Source organism: Carassius gibelio, chromosome B14, assembly GCF_023724105.1.
Source record: "Carassius gibelio isolate Cgi1373 ecotype wild population from Czech Republic chromosome B14, carGib1.2-hapl.c, whole genome shotgun sequence".
Classification (NCBI taxonomy): Eukaryota; Metazoa; Chordata; class Actinopteri; order Cypriniformes; family Cyprinidae; genus Carassius; species Carassius gibelio.
The window spans coordinates 8,353,788-8,377,205 of record NC_068409.1 but is presented as its reverse complement, the minus strand read 5'-3'; the positions used below and the strand labels follow the sequence as shown (position 1 = coordinate 8,377,205).

The following is a 23,418-nucleotide window of genomic DNA, read 5'->3' as shown; positions in this document are numbered from 1 at the left end:
TAATCGTGTAACTGTTCATAGATTTGAACAAAGAAAGAAATAAAGTGTTACTACGCACAGGCCCTATTGATTAAAAATACAAAAATAAGACGAGTAAAGAAAACGCAGTACTAAAATAATCACCCTTTACTTAAGTATATGAACACAGAAAACCGCTGATAATAGGTTATATAATATTTCCAAGTCTATGACTAGTAAAATAATAACAACTTACTCTGATGAACACAGCTCTCCTCAGAGTAGCTGCGAGTGCTGCGTCTTCTTTCTGTGTGACAGGTGTCAGAGTTAAGGCACGATACTGCCGCCTGGGCACTCAAGCAGGTACTGTTACCAAGTATTTACATGTGGTGTCATCATAAGAGAACTGTTCATTTTAAATATTGCGGTTATCACTAATACCGGTATCTCCTCATACACTAAATTAACACTATATCGATAATTGTGTATTTGAATATCACAGTTATCATCAATACCGGTATATAGTGACAGCCCTAGTCTGTACAAAATCTTGTACTACCATCAGGCTTGGGTAGAAGCATACACGGAGAGCTCCAATTGGAGTGTGATGACTGAATGATGTTGTTCTTTAACATGTGAGCCACTTCCTCTTCAGCTTGCCTACATTTATCAGGACTCATCCTATACGAATGTTGTTTGAGTGGTTGAGCACTACCTACATCAACATCATGAACTGCTACATGAGTTCTTTTAGGAACATCAGGAAACAAATCTCGATGCTGAAGCACCAAGTTCATCATTTGAGCTTGTTGCCAAGGCTCTAAATGTGACATTTTCACATCAAGGTTCTGCAGAATCTCAGAATTGGACAATTTACAGGAAATGATTTCAGGTTTGATGGAGGGTGCCTCCTCCTGACAATCATCACCTACAGCACTTTCACCCTGGCTAACAACTGAGACTATCTGCACAGGCCTACCATGGTAGGGTTTCAACATGTTGATGTGACATAACTGTCTGGCCTATCTCCTCTCTGGAGTTGTCACAGTGTAATTGAGGTCATTAACCTTGGAATGGATCTCATAAGGTCCATGGAATCTAGCATGTAGGGGACTGGACTGCAGTGGGAACAAAACAGGCACTCTCTCTCCTGGCTTAAATGTTCTTGCCCTAGCCTTGCGGTCGAACCAAGTTTTCATCTTCCCTTGAGTAGCTTTAAGATTCTTCTTGGCTAGTGCACAGGCTCTATTAAGTCTCTCTTTGAAATTAAGGACATAATCCAACAAATTAACATGAGTGTCGTTGTTAGTCCACTGCTCACCCAGCAGGGCTAACAGTCCTCTTAACTGGTGTCCAAAAACCAGCTAAAAGGGGCTGAAACCCAGAGACTCTTGCATTGACTCTCTAGCCGCAAACAGCAACAAATGAACACCTTCATCCCAATCCTTCTCAATCTCAAAGCAGTATGTCCGAATCATGGTTTTCAGGGTGGAATGAAATCTTTCTAAAGCACCTTGGCTCTCAGGATGATATGCACTGGATTTAATCTGCTTGATTCCCAACTGGTAAACAACCTGCTGGAATAATCCAGAGGTAAAATTACTACCCTGATCCGATTGAATCTCTTTTGGCAGCCCAAACAAAGTGAAAAACTTTATTAAGGCCCTAGAAACGGTGGCTGCTTTGATATTTCTGAGTGGAATTGCTTCAGGGAACCTTGTTGAAACACACATGATAGTCACCATGTACTCATTTCCAGTTCTTGTTCTGGGTAAAGGCCCCACACAATCCACAATAACCCTTGAGAAAGGCTCACCAAAGGCTGGGATAGGTTTCAATGGTGACACAGGAGGGTCAAACTGGTGTTTACCCACCACAGGACAAGTGTGGCATGTGCGACAGAAGTTTGCAACATCTTTGCGCAAACCTGGCCAGAAGAATTGCTTCATGATCTTGTTAACAGTCTTGTTAAAACCAAGATGACCACCTAGAGGTAAGCTATGTGCCATGGTAAGTATGTACTTCCTATAAACTTTAGGTACAACAACTTGATTAAAAACTGCCCAATCTTCATTTGCAGGAATATCAGGAGGACGCCATTTCCACATCAAAACCCTGTCTTTCAGGTAAAACCCAATGGGCACTTTAACAATTTCCTCATCAGGGAGAGCTTTTTCTCTCAATTCAGCAATCTCAGGATCACTGCTTTGCTCAGGGATTAATTGCTTTCTTGACAAATATAAACCATCAGACACATGCGAAATGTTCACAACTTCTTGTGGTGAGCTAATAACATCTTGATCAAAGACTGCTCCAAGAAAAGTATCTGACAACTCATTAAATCATGAACTCTTACTAGAGCCACTATCTAACCTATGACCTGAACGATCAAGGTCATGCTTCAACAACATGCTAGATTATACAGAGTTCTCCTCTTCTCCTGCCTGGTTGGCCATAGCTTGAGTCACTGCACATGAAGGGAAAAACTCCAAGTCTAACTTAGACTCATCTTCAATGCTTGGCTTAGAGGTCAACTGAACAGAGGGAACGAATTTTCCACCAGTTAAGTCATTGCCAAGTAAAAGAGAAATACCTTTGAGAGGGAGGCTGGACATGAGCCCCACTTTAACTTTTTTTTCTGCTCTCCATCCAAACAGAGCATAAGATGATTAAACATTGATAGCATCTTTACCACTGTATATTACTTATTCTTATGTTATTGCTATGTACTTAATCAGACAAATAGATGACCATATGACAACATAAAATACAGAATCAAATCAAAATAAAACAATACAATAGAGAAATAAAATGTAAATGTGGGTTCATCACATTATATACCAGACTTCTCTAGGGTGGCTAGACCCCTTTATGAACTCTAAGCCAAACCCAAGTGTGAACTGAAGAAAAGCCAATAGAAAAATGGGACTGGCCAAAAGTCTGTTCAGCTGCCAACTTCCCACACAATTCAGTGGACAGTGACCCATCAGGAGATAGTGAACAAAATCGTGGATCAGCTGACAAATCCACCGGTGATGGCATACCCAGATCTGGAGGAACCGTTCATCCTTCATCCTTCATGTTCTATACCAGCATCAGAAGAGTGATAGCTTATGGGTCGCGGACATTGACAGCAGCAGAATGCAACTATAAGCTACACTCAGGAAAATTAGAATTTCTGGTGATAAAATGGGCCTTAAAAGAACGCTTTCACGATTATCTGTTCCATGCACCTCACTTTACGGTATATAGTGATAATAATCCTCTGACTTATGTCACCAGGTCGGCGAAGCTTAATGCAACGGGACACCACTGGGTGACAGAGTTGGCGGAGTATAGATTCACAAAAGACAGACCAGGAACAGCAAACCGAGATGCAGATTACTTGTCACAAAGGTCGAAGCCCATTGACGAAATCATGCAAGAATGCACAGAGGAATGCCAACAGGAGGCTATTGAATGTATTGGAAAAGCTCTGGAGAGAAATCAAACATGAGAAGTTAATTGGATTTCTGCCATCACATGCAATGCAGATGCATTGCCAGGGGAGTATAGCATCTCAGAATCAATTCAGCCTCTTGTAGACATCAGACTCATAATGCAGACTCAGCCATTAGTAGATTCCTGGCTCTAAAAAGAACACATGTATACTTGAAACATAAAGACAGAGAGTGGCAGAAGATGGAGCTGTTAGACAGCTTCTCAGGGAGTGGCCTCGTCTGCAGCTCGATGTAGATGGCATTCTCAGAAGGGAACCATCACCCACAACCTTATCCTACAGAGCGCTTCAACAGAACGCTGCTGGGTATGTTGCGCACTCTGGGGGAGTCTCAGAAGTAAAGATTGAAGGAACACTTGAATAAGGTGTTACATACATATAACTCCACTGTTCACGAAGCCACTGGATTTTCTCAATTTTTCCTTATCTTTGGTCGAGAGCCAACACTACCTGTGGATCTGATGTTTCCGAAGCAAGGCAATAAATGGAACCAGTCACCCACTGGCTATCCAGAAAAGTGCAGGGACGTTATGCAAAAAGCTTATGCTATCACAATGCAAAATAAAAATAAAAGTGTGAGGAGAGGACAGAAAAATTACAATCGACAGGCATGGAGCTCTGCTCTTGAGCGAGGAAACCATGTCTTAGTGAGGAACCTTACCCCGAGAGGTGGTCGGGGTAAATTGCATAGCTACTGGGAGGACGCAATTCATGTGGTCAAAGAACGAAAAGGCGCTGAGAGATGTGCTAGAACCATTGCAAGGAACAGGGAGAAGACGTGTGTAACATCGTAACTTATTCTGCCATTTCCTTACCTGGTCAAAGAGCCAGACATTCATGAACCCATCCTGGAGAAGAAAAGCAAGAGAAGTCAAAGAGGACAGTAAGGGGGAATTATAAATGCAGCTGTGGTCCTGACCTGACAGATCCAGATAGTTCCAGTGAAGAAGAATTTCACCTGGGGAAAACAAACAAACCTGTCAATCAGCCCCTTGATGTCGAAGCAGAGGAGTTCCGCCCGAGAATGGAAACATCTAAACGTGACTGAGGAGACGATGTTACCAGAGGAACTCTTCGAGAAGAGAACTTTGAGGAGGGACAGAACGCGGAAAGAGAGATGGAAGCCCCAGCCAATGAATCTGAGGATGAGCAGAGTGAGGCTGAGACATGGAAGGACAGGCCCAAGAGATTTAGACAGCCCCGGCGTGTCTACACCTATGACCAGTTTGGCAAGTCAACCTTTCAGCAGCTTAAGATCTGCCCTGTCGGAGTGAAGAGGTCTTCAGGAACCAGCCATGACCTCTCTACCAGCTCATCATTCATGTATACTTTCTATTATTGCTAGTGGTTAAAAAGGAAATAAATAAAAAATAATTAAAAAACACAGAGATTTTTATTGGATCTTTATTGGAGCATTGTGTTCAGATGCATTGTGTGATGTGAAGTTAACACACATTGAAGAGCTGCTAGGATTGCAGGAAGGAGATCGTGCTGCCAGTTGTGTCGGATGTCAGTTATCTGGAAGAGAAGTGGAAAGATTCAGTGTTAATGAAAGTGTGAGTACACTGAAATATTCATCGTGTCAACAGTTATTTTGCAAGTGTGGAATATCCATATACCTCTTGTGAGTTGTGACAAGTGTGAGCGGCCCCACCTTAATAGGATTGGTGGGTGAGCTGGAACCAGCGAAAAAGGAGTCTGGTGCCTTGTCGTGGCTGTGACGTTTCCTCTGGCCATCTGCTGCATCGGTGCCCCCAACGTCCAGGAACTAATCCCCGGTCCTATGTGGTTTTGACCCTAATTCACTGTGAGTGTGTGGAGTGCAGTGGGTGAGTCCTTTTCTTTGCTGTGTGTACACTTGAAGTCTGCAGTGTCGTGCTGTGTCATGTCATCAGTAATCACCCTCTAGGCTGGGAGAGAAAACCCTGTGGAGAAGAACGTGCACCGGTGTTGTGAGACGACCGTCTTTTATATACATCCCCGCTTGTGGCTTTGGACTCCTACTCTGCCGAGTGGTGACGTGTCAACAATAGCAAGTAAGGAACAGTGTGCATATTCTGGGGGACGACGACTGAGAGAAGTGTTGGCTTCTATATGAACATCCAGCTGTGTAGCCCTTGTGTATGAATACCTGTTTGTGGAGTGCTTTCAGAGGTTCGCCCCTGTCTAGATCTCTGGTCCGTTGTCTGGAAGAGAGGAGAGGGAAGCGTTCGAGTTATTCCTGAGGTACATATCCGGTGGCACAAACTTACCTGAAGTCACCCAGCGTGGTGGCACCAGCTTAGGCCGTGGAAGGCCCAACGTGCAGCAACTTCAGTCTGTACTTCTATCTACTCTTGGTCAAATTCGAGAGGTGGTGTGTCTTTCTCCATATATTCACTGAAGCTAAGTAAATTTGTGAAGGAACTCTGTTACCAGTCCTACAGGTCTGAGCTTGAGGCTCTGAGTCGTCGTGGGAGTGTTTCCACGGTTGGAGGTGACCGTGTTGAGTGTTGGTCTGGGAAGTCTGCCCCGGTGAGGAAGACCACAGTTGTCGTGACATATACACCTTCTCTAGACTCCCGAGCTGAAAAGGGCTAAAGCCTGACGTCCACCTCTCCGAGGGTCTGTGAGTTGTATCCATTCAGTATTGTCATTGTATACCCACCTGCATGCCCAGAGCAAAGCTCCAGTTGCCCCTGTATGCCCATCTGTACGCCCACAGCTAAGAACCAGCATATTGCCCCTGTATGCCCATCTGTACGCCTCAAGCTAAGAGCCAGCGTATTGCCCTTGTATACTCACCTGTATGCCCGAAGTCAAACTCCAGTCGCCCTTTGTATGCCCTTCTGTACGCCCACCGCTAAGAGCCAGTTTATAGCCCTTGTAAACTTACCTGGATGCCCGAAGTCCAACTCCAGTTGCTCTTTGTATGCCCTTCTGTACGCCCACAGCTAAGAGCCAGCGTATTGTCCTTTTATACTTACCTGTATGCCCAGAGTCAAGCTCTAGTTGCCCTTGTATACTCACCTGTACGTCCAAAGTAAAGACCCAGTTGTCCTTCTGCATACTTACCTGTACGCCCCGAGTGAAATACCAGTGCATCGCCCTTGCATACTCGCCTGCAAACTCCATCCGTAGGGTTTACCTGGACGAAAATCAAAGTTAAGGATTGTGTATCTTTCTTGCATACTTACCCATACACCGAAGGCCAAGACCCCAATATATTCACCTGCATACTTACCTGTGGACCTTTTAGGCGTTTCCAACCGTGGACCCAGAATCTCGTGGCGAACGGCGTCAGGTACGCACCCCACCCAATTCATCAGAATTACTTACCTTCTTTACTCTGCGTGCAGGGACTGGAAGGGCCCCACCGACGGTTCTCCTGCAGGAGAAACACAAAGGCACTACTGAGAAAAACCCTGTTGAGTCACGTGAAGGAAAGGACACTAATTACCTACAGGCTTACCTGAGAGTCCCTGTGACAGAGTCAGAAGCGACTCGGACCTATACTCTCTGGCCCCGAGAGTGGATTTTAGATTCCCTTTTCCCTTCCCTTCACACCTTTTAAATAATTTAAATAAAGTTTGTTTTAATTATACTCACTCTCTCTCATGTGTCTGGTCATTGGGGTGTTCTTGGGACCTTCTCGAGGTGGAAACTAGGGAGGGGTGAGACTCACGACATCTGTGGTCGGCTCCGACCTGTGACTACTACGTGCTGATCGCAAATATGCTTTGAATTGTGTTTGCATTAAGTTAGTTTGTCCACAAGGTGGCAACACTGGCCCAGGCCAGCTGGAAAAGAAAAGGAAGAGATGCAACAGTGCCAAGTCTGCCGTTTCCCATGGAATTGGGCTGCTACAATGTTGCCAATGGTTGTTTTGAAGCTACTCCAATAACATTATATTTATCCCCTGGGATGCTAATTTACCCTGCCAAAAGATTCGATTTTCAACTGGGGACCAGTTAAAATCCGATTGGGTTAGTTTTGGACTTGTTTTAAGTAGCGTTGGTGGGGTTTTCTTGTGAATTCATTTAGCTTTTTATTCATTTAGTTGACATTTTTATCCAAAGCGAATCAAAAGCTAATTACAATTGTGAAGACCTGGAAACAACTACAATCTACTGGAGAACGCAACACTGTTGAAAAGCTTGTGTGAGGGAGTTATGAGATATCCACAACTAGTTTTAAACTAGTATAAAGGCAGCGTTATCGTTTATAATGCAGAAATAGATCAGCCTGGAAGAAGGTGATTATCAAAGGCAGTATAGTTTGAAAGTCTGTGCATTCGGCTGGACCTATGCTGGCTAGCGACAAAAACACACACGTCAAAATACACAATTTTGGCTAGTAATTTTAAAATAACTACCTTAAATGATTTCTAAAGTCCAAAATAATCGTAAAGAGCTGGGAGAAAACCTGACATGTGTCAGAAATACCTCACGCACATCAGATTTTAAAGAGACATCATTGCTTTTAAAGTGAATCTTGCTTAAGTCTGTCATTGGTGAAAATCACGGAAACTAAAAAGAGAAATCACGCGACTGTTCTAGTCGCTTATTAACTTTTGTTGCTTGAATAATGATTAATATATATAGTTTATGCATATACAATTTATAGTTTACGTGAAGATTGTTTCACAATCAATTTAATTAAAAGTTATATTTTTCAGAACATAGATAAATGTTAAAAAAAGAACACAAAATTATTTTACTTTAATGTTGAATAGTTATAATTAATTGCTAAATTTGAGAGGAAGATGCGCTTAACAATAATGAGACTTTGTAAAGAGATGTCATTCTTAAATATGTAACAATGTAAAAATGTTATGTAGTTTCAACATTTATTTGGATTTTCAGTGTGAAATGATGACAATATATTAGTGATCTATTAGTCACGATTAATTACAGAAAATGTGTGACTAATTAGTTTTATTAAATTTTTTTGATTGACAACACAAATGTTAACCTTTCATAGACGTTTCTCTTGGTAATATTCATTTTACTGCTGAATATGCATTTAATTTTAATTCATTACCTTATAGGAACTCAATCTGCACGAACACAAAGAGTGGTTGGATGATCTTAAAGAGCTGCCGCTCGTAACCTTCCCCAATGTGTTTTCTAACCTTGTTTGTAGTGTCAGAGCGTACACCTCTGATCAGTTTAAAAATTATAAATCTCTCGAGTCTCACCTGCAATTTACAAATGGATGGGTGCAGAACCTACAAATTTTCCGCGTCAACGAGCGAGTTACACTGCCCTTTCACTTTTTAATATGCGTTATTGTAAACTGTACAAATTAATCTCAGTGTGTTATGATGTGTTATGACCTCAGTGTGTTATGACGATAGTGGAACCTCGGATTCAGGAGGAACAGTGTGGTTTTCGTCCCGGTCGTGGAACACTGGACCAGCTCTATACCCTTTCCAGGGTGCTGGAGGGTTCATGGGAGTTTGCCCAACCAGTCCACATGTGTTTTGTGGATTTGGAGAAGGCATTCAACCGTGTTCCTCGCGACATCCTGTGGAGGGTGCTCTGGGAGTATGGGGTCGGCGGCCCTCTGCTTAGGGCTGTTCGGTCCCTATACGACCGGAGCAAGAGCTTGGTTCGCATTGCCGGCAGTAAGTCAGACCTGTTCCCGGTGCATGTCGGACTCCGGCAGGGCTGCCTTTTGTCACCGGTTCTGTTCATAATTTTTATGGACAGAATTTCTAGGCGCAGCCAAGGGCCAGAGAGTGTCCGGTTTGGGGACCATGCGATTTCGTCGCTGCTTTTTGCAGATGATGTTGTCGTGTTGGCCTCCTCAGACCAGGACCTTCAGCGTGCACTGGGACAGTTTGCAGCCGAGTGTGAAGCGGTTGGGATGAGAATCAGCACCTCCAAGTCCGAGGCCATGGTTCTCAGTCGGAAAAGGGTGGATTGCCCACTTCAGGTTGGTGGAGAGTTCCTGCCTCAAGTGGAGGAGTTCAGGTATCTTGGGGTCTTGTTCACGAGTGAGGGAAGGATGGAACGTGAGATTGACAGACGGATCGGTGCAGCTTCTGCAGTAATGCGGTCGCTGTACCGGTCTGTCGTGGTGAAGAAGGAGCTGAGCTGTAAGACAAAGTTCTCGATTTACCGGTCAATCTACGTTCCTACTCTCACCTATGGTCATGAGCTGTGGGTCATGACCGAAAGGCCAAGATCCCGGATACATGCGGCCGAAATGAGCTTTCTCCGTCGGGTGGCTGGGCGCTCCCTTAGAGATAGGGTGAGAAGCTCGGTCACTCGGGAGGAGCTCAGAGTAGAGCCGTTGCTCCTCCACATCGAGAGGAGCCAGCTGAGGTGGCTCGGGCATCTATTTCGGATGCCTCCTGGACGCCTTCCCAGGGAGGTGTTCCAGGCACGTCTCACCGGGAGGAGGCCCCGGGGAAGACCTAGGACACGCTGGAGGGACTATGTCTCCCGGCTGGCCTGGGAACGTCTCGGGGTCCCCCCGGAAGAGCTGGAAGAAGTGGCTAGGGAGAGGGAAGTCTGGGCGTCTCTGCTTAGACTGTTGCCCCCACGACCCGGCCCCGGATTAAGCGGAAGATGATGGATGGATGGTGTTATGATGCACAAATAAAGAGATACAGAATTGATCAATTTTGCCATTTATTACTGTAACAGGTGGTATGCAATATGCATAACACTGATAATGCAGGAGATGTGGTTCATGCATAGGTAACATTTAATGTAAGTAGCCTATGTCAAATCGATTAATCACATCCAAAAAAAAGTTGTTTATATAACGTACATTTCTGTATATTTATATATATATAAATGCACATACATACGTGTGTATATATCAGACCAAAGGGACAATCCTTCTTTTCCTTCTTACTGCTGCTAACCAAGCTATGTGACGCCGCTTTGTTAACTCGGAGACCTGAGATCAAGACAAGCTGAAAAGCTTTCAAATTATTTTTCCATGCCGGTCATGAGTACGAGTATGGCAGTTAATTACACAACAAGCTTTTACCATTGTAACTTATTTTTTAGCTGTAGAGAGCAAACAAATTCTATTATCAATCCAATACAATACATACAGCAGCGTCCGTGTCCTAAAGTCCCAGAATGCATTGCGTTGCTGACGTCATGTTCCCAAACTCTATAAGAAAAATCACTTTAAATCGGGAGATTGATTGTTGCCATTGTTAAATATGAATCTATAAAGCAGACAGACCCTGAAATGCGCTCAGCTAAGCGCACAACTCTCTGCAGGGCTTTGCATTCTTGACTGTGGCTGTTCCCATACCACACTGAGATACACTGAGTCAGTACACTTTCTATAGCCCCAGAATAGAACGTTTTCAGGATTGCTGGTGAGACCCTGAATTTCCTCAGCTGTCGCAGATGGTACAGTCTTTGTCTGGCTTTATTAACCTGTGTTTGAATGTGAGAAGTGTAAGTCAGGTCCTCAGAGATGTTTACACCAAGGTATTTGAAGCTGCTCACCCTCTCCACAGGGGTCCCGCTGATCATAAGATCTGCTGTCTCCTCCTGAAGTCCACAATCAGCTCTTTAGTTTTGCTCACATTCAGAGAGAGATGTGCAAAGACAAGCAGTCCTGTATTATTAACCAGTAGTTAATAGATCACCCAAAAGAAACTGAAATAATTGTTTTAAATGCTTCAAAATATTTAATGTCAAGACAGTATATTATTAAGACACAAAAGCATTTTGATGTTCAACATATTTCACATCTCATCCACGTCATACTTTGATTTTATTCAGTTAGAATTAAGAATATGCAGACATTTCACTAAAGCGGTTAAGTCATACTAACTTACATTTATGCCTGACTCGAAATATCTGTTGTTTTACAAATGGTGAAACCAATAGATATATGTTTTTTAGACATTTTGCAACATTTTTGGGAAAATCATTGTTCAAATAGTACATCTGCAATAAAACAAAGCTTGCATTTATAAAGAAAGCTTAAATAACACATAAGCGAGGTTAACAAAAACAAATGCTGTAAGCAAACACATTCTGGCCCAAACAAAACATGTTAGATAATGAATGAGTGTAGTTTTTACACTAAAACAAAGTCCCTCACTTCCACTCTACAACACAGATTATATAAATATAATCACAAAGTTATGAAATATTCCTTTCTCTGATTTTGATGTGAATTGTAATGTCAAAAGCATGATTTGATGAGATTTCCAACAGAAGCAGAGAGCGAGCGAGCGATGTCTTGAGCGGTCAGTGTTCCCTCTATGCCTGAGTTCATCATTACACAAGAACTGATGTACAGGTAATGAACAGATGCTCAGTGGAGACCGTGATGAAACACAAACACCTCTCTGTTCTTTCACTGCTACTGAAGAACGTGTCCGAGCTCTCCTCGATTCAGATGCGCGGGCACAGAACGCTGTCTTCTGGCTCAGAGCAGAACACAATTCTACAAGTGTGTTTTAAACTTGCTATCACATACAATTAGTGTTATGTACTTAATCATTTATCTCTGACATATACAGTTCAACCAAACTTATTCAGACACCAGATATAATTATCATTTTATTTTTTTACACTGTTCATTAATGTAAGTGAGGATAGTAAAACAAAGATTTTAAGCCCAAAAATATGTTCTGACTCTTTGACCTGAGCATGTTTTGTTACATAGCTTTATCTCAAAGTTCTTCTCATATTTTATGAGCGTGAAATAAAGTGAGACGTGTTGAAGGTGTCTGAACAGTGTCTGGTTTGACTGTATTTCTGAAGCGTGTGTGTGAGGCCGCAGCAGACAGATGTTAGCGTTGACGCTAGGTGCTCTGAGACTGCACCGCTGCTGTGTGTGATGAGGATGATGATGAGGAGGAGGCGTAGAAGGAACACTGAAGGGTCACTGGGGTCACATCAGCACGTCCAGGTCGTCGCAGTGGTCCTCCTCCTCTTCTGGGACTCTGAGAGACAGCACCTCCTCGTTCAGGAACAGACCGCTCAGTCTCTCCTTACGAGCCTGTCTCTGCTCCTTCAGCTGACGCTTGCGCAGGGCCTTCTGCTGCAGCTTCCTCTGCTTGGAGCGCTTCTGCAAGACACCAGCACAACAAACACTCTCAAAAAGAGTTGAAACCTGAACTTCATCAGCAGTCACTTAAGCACTGGTCTTGAGGAATATGGAGTATGGCCTCGATCTGAACAGTTAATGCAGTCCCTAGGGAAGCAGTCACTGAAGCTACACACCAGTAAACATTCAGACAGGACAGCGGTGTGAACTCAGTTCTGTGTGTCAGTATCAGCTCTGAACCAGAAGTGTCATCTGATCAAATGTGCATTTTATTCTTTAGCTTGGGTTACACTAATTCATTTAACTCTGTTGGATCAGCAGCTATGCTAATGATGTCTCGATGTGTTTCTCTGTTTCTGCTGGGATCTTCATCCCGTGGTAACTAGGATTTGCACAAGCTCCAGTCTGGATCCAGAACACCTGAGAAGAGATGATGCTGACCCTCAGAGGACCTCAGATGATGCTGACCCTGAATCAACAATAGAACTAACAAATATTGCTACAAGTGTGACTGCATCATATAATTATTATTAATTATTAAATTATTAATATTGTTCATCGTCTAGCTGACTACGTCTTGATTTAAAGGTGCTGTAGGTAAATTTTTTAAATATATATTTTTTACATATTTGTTAAACCTGTCATTATGTCCTGACAGTAGAATATGAGACAGATAATCTGTGTATAAATCAAGTTCCTCTGGCTCCTCCCAGTGTCCTATTACCATTTGCAGAAATACATCGCTCCCGGTAAGAAAACAACCAATCAGAGCTGCGGTCCGTAACTTTGTTTGTGTTCAAAATGTAGAAAAATGTATATAATAAGCGAGTACAACATGAATCCATTTTCCAAACCGTGTTTTTATCTTGTCCTGAATCACTAGGGTGCACCTATAATAAGTGTTTATATTCGGACTATTTTAGATTGCTTCGGGGATACCCCGGCGGAGTAACCCAGTACCTTTGTGATTCTTCATAGACATAAACAGAGAGAAGTAGATCCGGCTACGATGTTCTTCCGCAAGACGCAAGCAGTTCTGTTTATTAACCGCTAGAGCGTCAAAAGTTACCGACTGCAGCTTTAACTTTTCTACAAATCCTGTCATATGCGCACAAACTGACAGTCACCACTTATAAGCTACTACTAAATATTGTAGAAACATAATTTTCTTAAATTTTTTTAAGTTGCTTTGTAATGATTTGTATTGTAAAAAGCGCTATACAAATAAACTTGAATTGAATTGTGCTGCGCTGTGTGTGTGTGTGTGTGTGAGCACCTTTGAGTCCCGTATCCTCTCTGCGGCGGAGGCCAGGTTCCCGTTGCTGTGTGTGTGTGTGTGTGAGTGTGTGTGTGTGTGTGTGTATGTGTGTGTGTGTGTGTGTGTGTGTGTGTGAGTGTGTGAGCACCTTGGAGTCCCGTATCCTCTCTGCGGCGGAGGCCAGGTTCCGTCGCTGTGTGTGTGTGTGTGTGTGTGTGTGTGTGTGTGTGAGCACCTTGGAGTCCCGTATCCTCTCTGCGGCGGAGGCCAGGTTCCCGTCGCTGTGTGTGTGTGTGAGTGTGTGTGTGTGTGTGTGTGTGTGTGAGCACCTTGGAGTCCCGTATCCTCTCTGCGGCGGAGGCCAGGTTCCCGTTGCTGTGTGTGTGTGTGTGTGTGTGTGTGTGTGTGTGTGTGTGTGTGTGTGTGTGTGTGTGTGTATGAGCACCTTGGAGTCCCGTATCCTCTCTGCGGCGGAGGCCAGGTTCCGTCGCTGTGTGTGTGTGTATGTGTGTGTGTGTGTGTGTGTGTGTGAGCACCTTTGAGTCTCGTATCCTCTCTGCGGCGGAGGCCAGGTTCCCGTTGCTGTGTGTGTGTGTGTGTGTGTGTGTGTGTGTGTGTGTGTGTGTGTGTGTGTGTGTGTGAGTGTGTGTGTGTGTGTGTGTGTGTGTGTGTGTGTGTATGAGCACCTTGGAGTCCCGTATCCTCTCTGCGGCGGAGGCCAGGTTCCCGTCGCTGTGAGCTCTGCTGATGCTGGAGGTGGTGGAGGTGCTGCTGCTGCTGATGCTGCTGGTGATGCTGGCGTTACTGCTGCTGTGAGCGCTCACACTGCTGGCCAGACTCCTCTTCACACTGCGCTGCTGCCGCGGACCGTGCTCTCGGATGTAGCTCCGCACCTGCAGCAGACACACACCGCTTCACAGAGTCAGCACAGACCCGATGTTTAATCGACATGTCAGTCCTAAACTTAGGACTCCTAAATGTTTGCTCTAAGAGTATTTCAGAAAGTGTTTTAACACTAAATCTAGCTCCTGAATCTGTGAAAGGTTAGGAAAGTGAGGAGGAGTCCTGAGTCACGAAGACCAAACCACAAACCATCCTAAAATTTTGTCTTTGCTCATTCACACTGCGTGATTGTCACTCGCATGAACGAGCACTGATTTGCCTGTGAGTTTGGCCATTTGCTGGTGATTTCCTGTCGTCGAGCCAAAAACTGGGCTAAAATCTTGCAGTCTGAACTCAGCTTTAGTCGCAGAAAAAATCAATTCCACATGAAGTGGTGAAATCACTCTGAGATGGACAAGTCACTGACGGCGGGTCTGTGTGGTAATACAGTACACTGAGCAGGACATGCGCTCAGATAAGGCTCATCATGGGAGAGATGTGTGTAGTACATGGCAGCTCAATCTAATGTTAGCGTAGAGAGAACTGTGCGGAGGGTGAAGCTGAACAGTGGTGCGCTCGGGCCACTGCAAACAGATGGAGGCGCCGCTGAGATCATTCACTCTCAAAATACTTTGGCATTTTTGGTCAGATAAGAGCAATGCATCTTTTGTATCTGTAACAACTATGTTTATTCATGTGCAGTCAGAATAGCCACAAGATGTTGCGCTTTTATCAAATAAAGCAAACATGATGCTTTCTGCTGTCTTGGACTCTTTGAACTTGATTGCACTTTGAAACTCCCTGGATGCTTGCCTTATTACAGACATGAGAAATATATCTATAGAGAGTGAAACTTTTAAATGAAGCAATTCAGACAGAAATCAAATATTCTCACGTCATGTAATCCGTGTGAAACATGCACACACGTGCTGAAGAGACTTCACCTCTTACACAGAGAGCACTAGCGTAACTTGAGCACTTATTAGGTTATGTAGGCAATTAAAGGCTCATTATTATGATTTATATGGTTTATTAATAAAAGTAATGCTTAAAATGAATGACTTCTAGCTGACCAGAGGAATCTTCAGTCGAGGACAGCCCTAATGCAATTGTTATGAGAAGCATACATATAAGAGGCTGACAATTAGCTGAATATATAGCCCACTTCTTTAATTAGTCACACTAAGCCTGCATTATACATCTTCATTTGAATGTGGCAATTAACATTTTTATAAAAAAAAAAAAATGTAATATAGCAACATAATATTGCGCTCTACAATATTTCTATGAATAAATCTCTGAGAGAGACTATCAGCCAATCACTGTGTGTTTAGTTAATAAGCATGCTGACATCATCCATAGCAACGAGCTCGACCCCGCCCCCTTACTCTGAGCTGAAGACTTCTCTCTATTCCTTAAACTCTTAGCTAAAACTTTCACTGCTATTTAGGAGAACTCTTCGTGGAGTTATAATGTTTTGTGAAAGCGGTTCCTGATGATTTCAGGAGGTGGTGTGTGTGATCCATCACCTGCTTGAGCTTCTCATCGGTGAGGCAGTTCAGCTCGATGATGAACTCGCTGTCTGTCGGCAGAATCTGAGCACTCGGGTCGATTATTTTAATGATGTCAAGCTGCTCCCGAAGTCCCATCTCTGTGCTCACCTTTCGACTCAAATACTCAATATATTCCACCTGAAAAACACAAACCAAAGTGAGCTCACACCTGACTGCAGTCTAATGACCCACAGCTCCTCGTAGATCTCGGTGTGCAGCGGTGCTAGTGTCTGAGACCTGCTCGTCGTTGCTCATGGCGCTCCAGGGAAGCTCGTCCAGGTTCCGGTGCGGTTTGTTTCTCCGTTTGGACGCGAGGCAGGGGGAGCTGGGCACGCTGGGAATGATGTCGGAGAGCACATCGCTGCCGCTGGCTAGATCACTGCCGGGTAACTGCAACAGACACGTGACCGTACTCAAACATCAGTCTGATCAATGTATCGCTAGAGTGCGGAGGTGTTCAACACATACAGACACGCGCGTTTCACCAGGTTTTATCTTTAAAATCAACAAACAACGAGTAAAATGACTAAAACAATAACATCAGCAATGATGTCTGGATTTTAAATGACAACATGACTGACAACAGATTATATAATAATGTACAAAATGTTCAAATAAAGCTTTGATAAGGTTTCGTAAAATAGTAAATAAACCTCACACAGGTTAAAATGGTTATTGGTTAATAAACGATTATAAGCATTTTCTCTGCTCTTTGAATGATTCTAGATAACTTAAACTATTCAGATAAACTTGTTTTCCATCAACTGGTCATAAATTCACAGCAGGACACACAAATCGGGTCTGTTTTCAGTCCAGACAGAAACGGATGTGAATGTGGCTCTGTAAGTCCTCTCTCTGACAGCAGGGGGCGCTGGTGGAGCAGCAGAACTACAGCTGTTTCCTGTAACCTCCACACCGTGATTAAAACACTACTGTATTCGGTACTACATGGAGTGAAGAGTGTGCTCTGGAGGAGTTTCGAGTGGTTATAAATGACAAATCGCACATTGTTAAAACAACAATTATGATATTATATCAGATGATCTATCTCCTGTAAAACTCTGCTTTATGCTGGACATTATTTATTTATCTTCAGTTGTTGGAATCCTTTTTTAGTGATAACTGAAATATGAAACGCTAATTCTAGTCCATCACACAGCTGCAGTGCCGACTCACCTGCCACTCAAACTCTGAGTCTGACCAGTCCCAGTATGTGCTGATGGAGGAGGACACGTCGCTGCACACACTGCCCTCGGGGAACAGCTCAAAGGAGGCCAGCTCCTGCTCGTCCAGCAGAGAGTAGCAGTCGTCCTGATCACCCACAGACACGGAGGAGAAGAGCTCCTCGCTGCAGTCTGAGCTGGCCACGCTGGTGCCACAGGAGGTCAGGTGCCACCTGCACACACACACACACACACACACACACACACACAGATACTCAGCTCACCGCATGCATGCTTCATATGTGAGTGTCGGCAGAATGAGTTGGAATGTGCATTCAGGGTGTTAGAAAATATCGATACATGTGAGTATCGAAATATTTTCTTTGGTGATACTGTATTGATTCTCAAAAACTGAATATAGATATTTAAAAAATAAATAAATAATAAAATCATACAAGATTCATGGTAGATGTTTCGTTTTGAGTTTGTCTACCGACCGCTAGATGGCGGTCTTAAGGGGGTCGCACACCGGATGAGAAGCGCAGCGCCGTGTCTTTTAGTGAATAATGTGTAATGGACGCTTCTCGTCCGGTGTGCGATACCTCGAGTTGTCCTACAGGTGGCGCAACAACGCTTCTCGTCTGGTGTGCGACCGCCGTTAATCTCTGAACAGTGACAGGAGATACTAGCATTAGGGAACGCAACTATTGTTAGCATTAATATAGCTCAGTGGAGGATGAAAGAACTGTTCCAGGTCCCGCCTCGGTGTACAAAGAAGAAGTGTGACGCCATGTTGGCTGTAGAGGTAACCGTGGCGTGGTCCCAGTGCTTGCTGTGTCAGGTGTGAAGGGCGTCGTGTGGGGCGAGGTGCACGGGGGGGGGGTCACCGAGCAGCTGCAGCCTTCTCTCGTGGAGGGAGTTGTGCAGATGGGACGGTGCTCGAGTCTCGGTTTTAATGTAGGATTAATTTCTTTCTGCAGCCAAACGCTGCACGCCGGATATTCAGCACGGAGCTGGAGAACTTTAAGCCTAGAGTATGTGTTAATATACAGGCCGTCTGTCTCAATGTTACCCAAACAATAAAAGAAAAGAGAGAATCCCTCGCTGCTTGATTCAACTGCTTTGGTAGTTTTAATAATCAAGTTTACTGAACACACTTACATTGTACATTTTACTATTTGCGTGTCTTACTTGAATACTTTACGATGAAAGGTTAAATTAAAACAGTGGTTAACACTTGTTTCTTTCTGAAGTGTGTTTGTTTTTCTCAGCATCAGTGATTTTTCTTTGAATCCTTCAGAAAACTTTAAATGAGTTTGTCTCTGAGTTTACGGTGTGTTCTCTGACTCAAACAGTGCAGCTCAGTCATCTCTGCTGTAGGATTTGAAGATGTTCTGTGTGTCTGGTGGTGCCAGCAGCCGTGAGGTTCATGAGGTCACTGACCTGCTGCTGTGGAAGCGGTGGAGAGGGTCTGTCCGGTGACACGAGGACAGCTGAAAGCTGAAGTCACTGGCGTCCAGCGTGGCATCCTCACTGGAGATCCCTCTCTGAGACAGCAGTGGAAACGGCTCTTCTGGAGCCAGGAACTTCTCGTAGACGTCCTCAGACATCAGGAAGCTGCAGCACAACAGACAGCGCATCAGAAGAGCGTCCAGAGCATACAAACCTTCCTCTCGCTCCACTAAACATGACACACAGGATGCAAACTCAGGCCATCTAAAGTGGCTAGTGAAGCCTGAAATCATCAGTCATTTAAACTAAAATATCATTAGATCAGACTTGTGTTTCTGATGACAAATGCTTCATTAATTTTAAACTTCAAAGATTTTTGCCATTAAACAAAAAGACATTAAATAACAGCAAACATGATTTATCTCTGTTCACATCAGGAGCGTATCCAAACACACTGTTAAAGATGCAACAACTGGAATACTAATAACATATCCCACTGAGCTGCTAATATTTAATACATTTACATCACAGATATTAAGTAAAGATCGTGTTCCATGAGGATATTTAGTAAATTTCCTACCGTAAATATCAAAACTTAATTTGATTACGGTAGTAATATGCATTGCTAAGAACTTCATTTGAACAACTTAACTAAGATTTTCTTAGTATTTACATTTTTTTTTGGCTGCCTCAGATTCCAGATTTTCAAATACTTGCACCTCAGACAAATATTGTCCTCCTCACAAACCACACATCAATGGAGAGATGATTTATTCAGTAATGTATAAATCTCAATAGTGTTGTGTAACAGTGATGATGAGGGCCGCATGTAAACAGACTCCAGCAGGCCTCTCTCTCTCTCTCTCTCTCTCTCTCTCTCTTTAGATCTAAAGCTCATCACTAGCTTCTCTGTTGAAGAATTAATAACGTCTGTCGCTTATTTAGCCTGCATATAAAGAGTAACGTTACCTGTATCTCTTGTTTGTTCATTATTTTAGCTACTCTGAGCTAAAGTTAGCATCGCTTAGCCTCCTCCGTAAGCTCACACTAAAACCCGCTGCTAACGGCTCTCTGAGCGACACAAACACTGATCTCTGAGCATCACAAACACCGCTGAAGGATCGTATTCGTGTCTATTTGTCACTCTTACCTGTGTCTGGTCTGTTTTAAAGGTTTATGAAGAGCAGCGCAAACATCCGCTCTCAATCCTCTTCTGCTGCTGACGTCACGACCCAGCAGCTGATCTTCTTCTGTGGTTTAGTGGCGCGTCGCGTCCTGTGCGCAAATCTGCGCCCGCCGCGCGTGACTCCACTGTTTATACAAGCTGTCCATAAAACAAACAAAACAAGCCCTGAAAATTACACGATATATATATACAATAGTATACAAGTGCTAAGTGCCATGACAAGTCTCAGTTAGTCTAGTACAGAACGCATAGCCAGGGTTTTATATATATATATATATATATATATATATATATATATATATATATATATATATATATATATATATATATATATATATATGATAGACAAGAAAAGAAAAAGTAAGTGCTAGTATTAGTTGGTTGAGTGCTGGTCTTTAAATGTTTTTTTTTTTTAAATGACTAAAGACTCAGCTGTTCGAATTGAGATTGGGAGGTCATTCCACCAGAATCATGTATTATACAGACACGTTATTATTTTAATTGGTTTAATGTATAGTTTATTTTATTTTTTATGGGGGGTGCACAGTTTGTGTTGCATCTACACAGTTTGGCCAGCAGGGGTCACCAGCGTGTAGTGACTCGAGCGCTTCACAACACCGAATCATTCTGGAGAGCAATTGATTCAATTGATTCGAAGCTTCGAAAGATTCAATTCTCCCAATTTACGTTTATTTAATCAGTTATTTCTTCTTCTACTCTTTCCTTGAAAATTATATTTTTACACACACATGTATGACAAGTAATATATGTGTCTTTATATATATATATATATATATATATATATATATATATATATATATATATATATATATATATATATAATTTAATCGCTAAACAAGTTACATTTAGAATGCTCATGTGCTAATTGTTCATTTTAACTGAAACAGATATGATTCGATTAAATTAAAAACGTGTTCATACTACAAATGTTTCTTTGACTCAAAGAGTATAATTTGTTGATCAAACATAGTTTTGTTAGAAGTCATCTACTAAGAAACGATGTATTTATATTGATATGTTGTTTTCGGGTGTAATGCGGTTGTGTGAGTCACACACTACGTGTTTAGCTACTTGTGTTCTAACAACACTCAAACCAGTTAACAGAGATCTTAATGTTTCACAGGAAACCCTGCTAACCTTCATATCACCGAAACTACACCACGACATGTATTCTCCTTACACAAAGTCTGTTTAGTAAAGTGAATTTAGTCATATCTGAGTGAAGCTGACCCACTTCACTCTCAGAACTCTAACCCTGTCTGTGAGAGAAAGAGCCTGTCTGTATTTACAGACTGATCAAGGTAACTTATATGAACTTCTCCAGAGATTAGAACTCAAAGTGTCAGATTAATCATGTATAAATGTCTATCTGTCTATCTGTCGACGCAAGTCTCGATATTTCAACATTTTTAGATCTGATCGAAAGCCCTGCTACATGATCATAAAGGCCAGTAATGTGTAGAGTAGAGTTGTGACGTTCGCGAACGAACCGATTCTTTTGAACGGCTCATAAACATGAACGATGGGAGCCGAGTCGCGACTGGAGAGGAGCCGTTCTTTCTATCGTTCTTTTTTCCTATGCGTGTTTCACACAGATTCATACAAATGAGCTCCTCCAGGAGACAGAACAGTTATAGGGGGAGGGGCGCACCTAGCGCAGGCCAACCCTTTATAGCGTGATGATATTAGTTATTAGTTGTGCATGCATTTACATTGCATTTTGTGTTCATTTAAAACTTATTTTAAAATCATTAAAAATGTTCTTTTGTGATACTGTACTTGTATAGAAATTTTTCACTAAAAGCTGTTTTCCACAGACATTCATTGCAGCCCACTTTGTTATTGTTCATTGACTTGAAGGGGCTGATGTCCTATTTGCAAAGTTTACAGTAGTAATAGTATGTAGTATGTAGACATTTCCATTTTATTTATTCTAATTTTATCTACTTTAAAAAAAAAATTAGTTTTCTATCAAAATGTTCTTGTGTGATAACAATGTTCTTGTGTGGAAGTGTTTGTAGTAAAAGCTGTTTTGCACAGAAATCCATTGCAGCCGGCTTTGTTTTTTATGTTTATTTGTGAGTAGGTATTGTATGAATAACATAAGTCAACGTAGTTTTACACACACACACACACACACTTTGTACTAATCAAGGTAAATCAAAATAATGATGTCACTGTCTAAGCAGAGGGATTTGTGCAACCCTATGGAATATAGTCCACACATGAGAAATGAGGTAACTATCAATATTTCAGAATAATTCAAACTCAGATATTGGTGTGTGATATCTGAGCTTTAATTATTTGACTACAAATCTCACCTCATAATACCTCCCAGTGATTATTTCCAGGATAAACTGAGATGCCCCCAAGCTGGCTTCTTAAAACTGACTAAATATTTAAAAAGAGCCAAAAGAGCCATTCTTTTGAACGGCTCTTTGAAAGGAACGGATCGCGAAGATCCGGATCCCCTCAAAGAGCCATAAATCCCATCACTAGTGTAGAGGCAGCAGGTGGCGCCCGCCCCCGAGACTGAGCCCGCGCGGGAGAACAGCGCAGAAGAAGAGCGCTGGCGTCAGCTGATGAGGAAGAGGAGGAGGAGACGAAGATCAGCGGAAGATGGCGGACTCGGTGAGTTTGTTCGGAGGAAGAGCTCCAGCTGAAGTGCAGCAGCTGCAGAAGCATCTGAGGACTCTGGACAGAGACACCTTCACACAGATGCTGAGCGGTCAGTCACACACACACACACACACACACACACACACACTCACTCACTCATCACGCGACTGTTGTCCTAAACACTGGGAAGTGGTTTAAGTAATGTTTACAAGCTTTAGGGTGGGTTTTTACATTCATAAAAATGTATATAGTTTGTTTATTATTGTTATTGTTGTTGTTGAAGTTGAAGCCAGGGAAATGCAGCATTTTACCAGAAGATGTATTCTCGTTTTCACTATTCTCATAGTCTGTGATCACAGATAAATACATGATTGAACATTGGTGGAGCTTTTACAGAAGTGAAATTTATTTATTATCTTAAGGATGGACTGTGGACATATAATTTAATAAATGTTATTAATCATCTTAATCAAAGCATGTTATAAAACATCTGGTTATTTATTGTTATTATTATTATTACATCAGTGATTGTCAGTTATTATCCTTACAGTAATACCATACTTGTATTCAGTCATCACATTCAATTCAATTCAATGTCACATACATACAATATTTACTGCATTTGTAGTATATTTCACTAATATTTATTATTATTTTTCTCTGTCCTGTTTTATTTATTCAGTGTTTTAATAAAATCTTAGGTCTCTAACCGATGAAAACATTGGTATGGGATAGAGACAGAGCGACACACACACACACACTCTCTCTCTCTCACACACACACACACACACACACACACACACACA

At 42.5% G+C, this 23,418-nt stretch overlaps 2 protein-coding genes across 2 annotated transcripts in view; one reads left to right on the top strand and one right to left on the bottom strand.

Annotated features, from left to right (window-relative positions):
- Window positions 1-11,082: 11,082 nt before the first annotated feature.
- Window positions 11,083-20,083, bottom strand: LOC127971076 (protein FAM199X). The gene is made up of 7 exons (XM_052573831.1): window positions 19,937-20,083; window positions 18,778-18,951; window positions 17,348-17,567; window positions 16,409-16,561; window positions 16,148-16,309; window positions 14,423-14,629; window positions 11,083-12,499 (listed from the first exon to the last, which is right to left on the bottom strand). Exons 2-7 carry the CDS (start codon window positions 18,942-18,944, stop codon window positions 12,323-12,325), a joined length of 1,086 nt encoding a protein of 361 aa, XP_052429791.1. The 5' UTR covers window positions 18,945-18,951; window positions 19,937-20,083; the 3' UTR covers window positions 11,083-12,322.
- A 2,467-nt stretch (window positions 20,084-22,550) lies between these two features.
- commd5 (COMM domain containing 5) overlaps window positions 22,551-23,418 on the top strand; it is a 4,178-nt gene continuing 3,310 nt past the window's right edge. Inside the window, exon 1 of the mRNA XM_052575108.1 lies at window positions 22,551-22,721. Coding sequence (XP_052431068.1) covers window positions 22,613-22,721 — 109 coding nt within the window. The 5' untranslated portion in view covers window positions 22,551-22,612. The remainder of the gene's footprint in view (window positions 22,722-23,418) is intronic.

Bases quoted from the DNA above. Each gene is read 5' to 3' on its own strand.
- LOC127971076 (XM_052573831.1), bottom strand. From the start codon at position 18,944: ATGTCTGAGGACGTCTACGAGAAGTTCCTGGCTCCAGAAGAGCCGTTT. The intron at 16,562-17,347 runs GTGAGTCGGCAC...TGTCTGTTGCAG, and splicing joins ACTCAGAGTTTGAGTGGCAG to TTACCCGGCAGTGATCTAGC. The intron at 12,500-14,422 runs GTGCTCATACAC...GGTGTCTTGCAG, and splicing joins AGAGGATACGGGACTCCAAG to AAGCGCTCCAAGCAGAGGAA.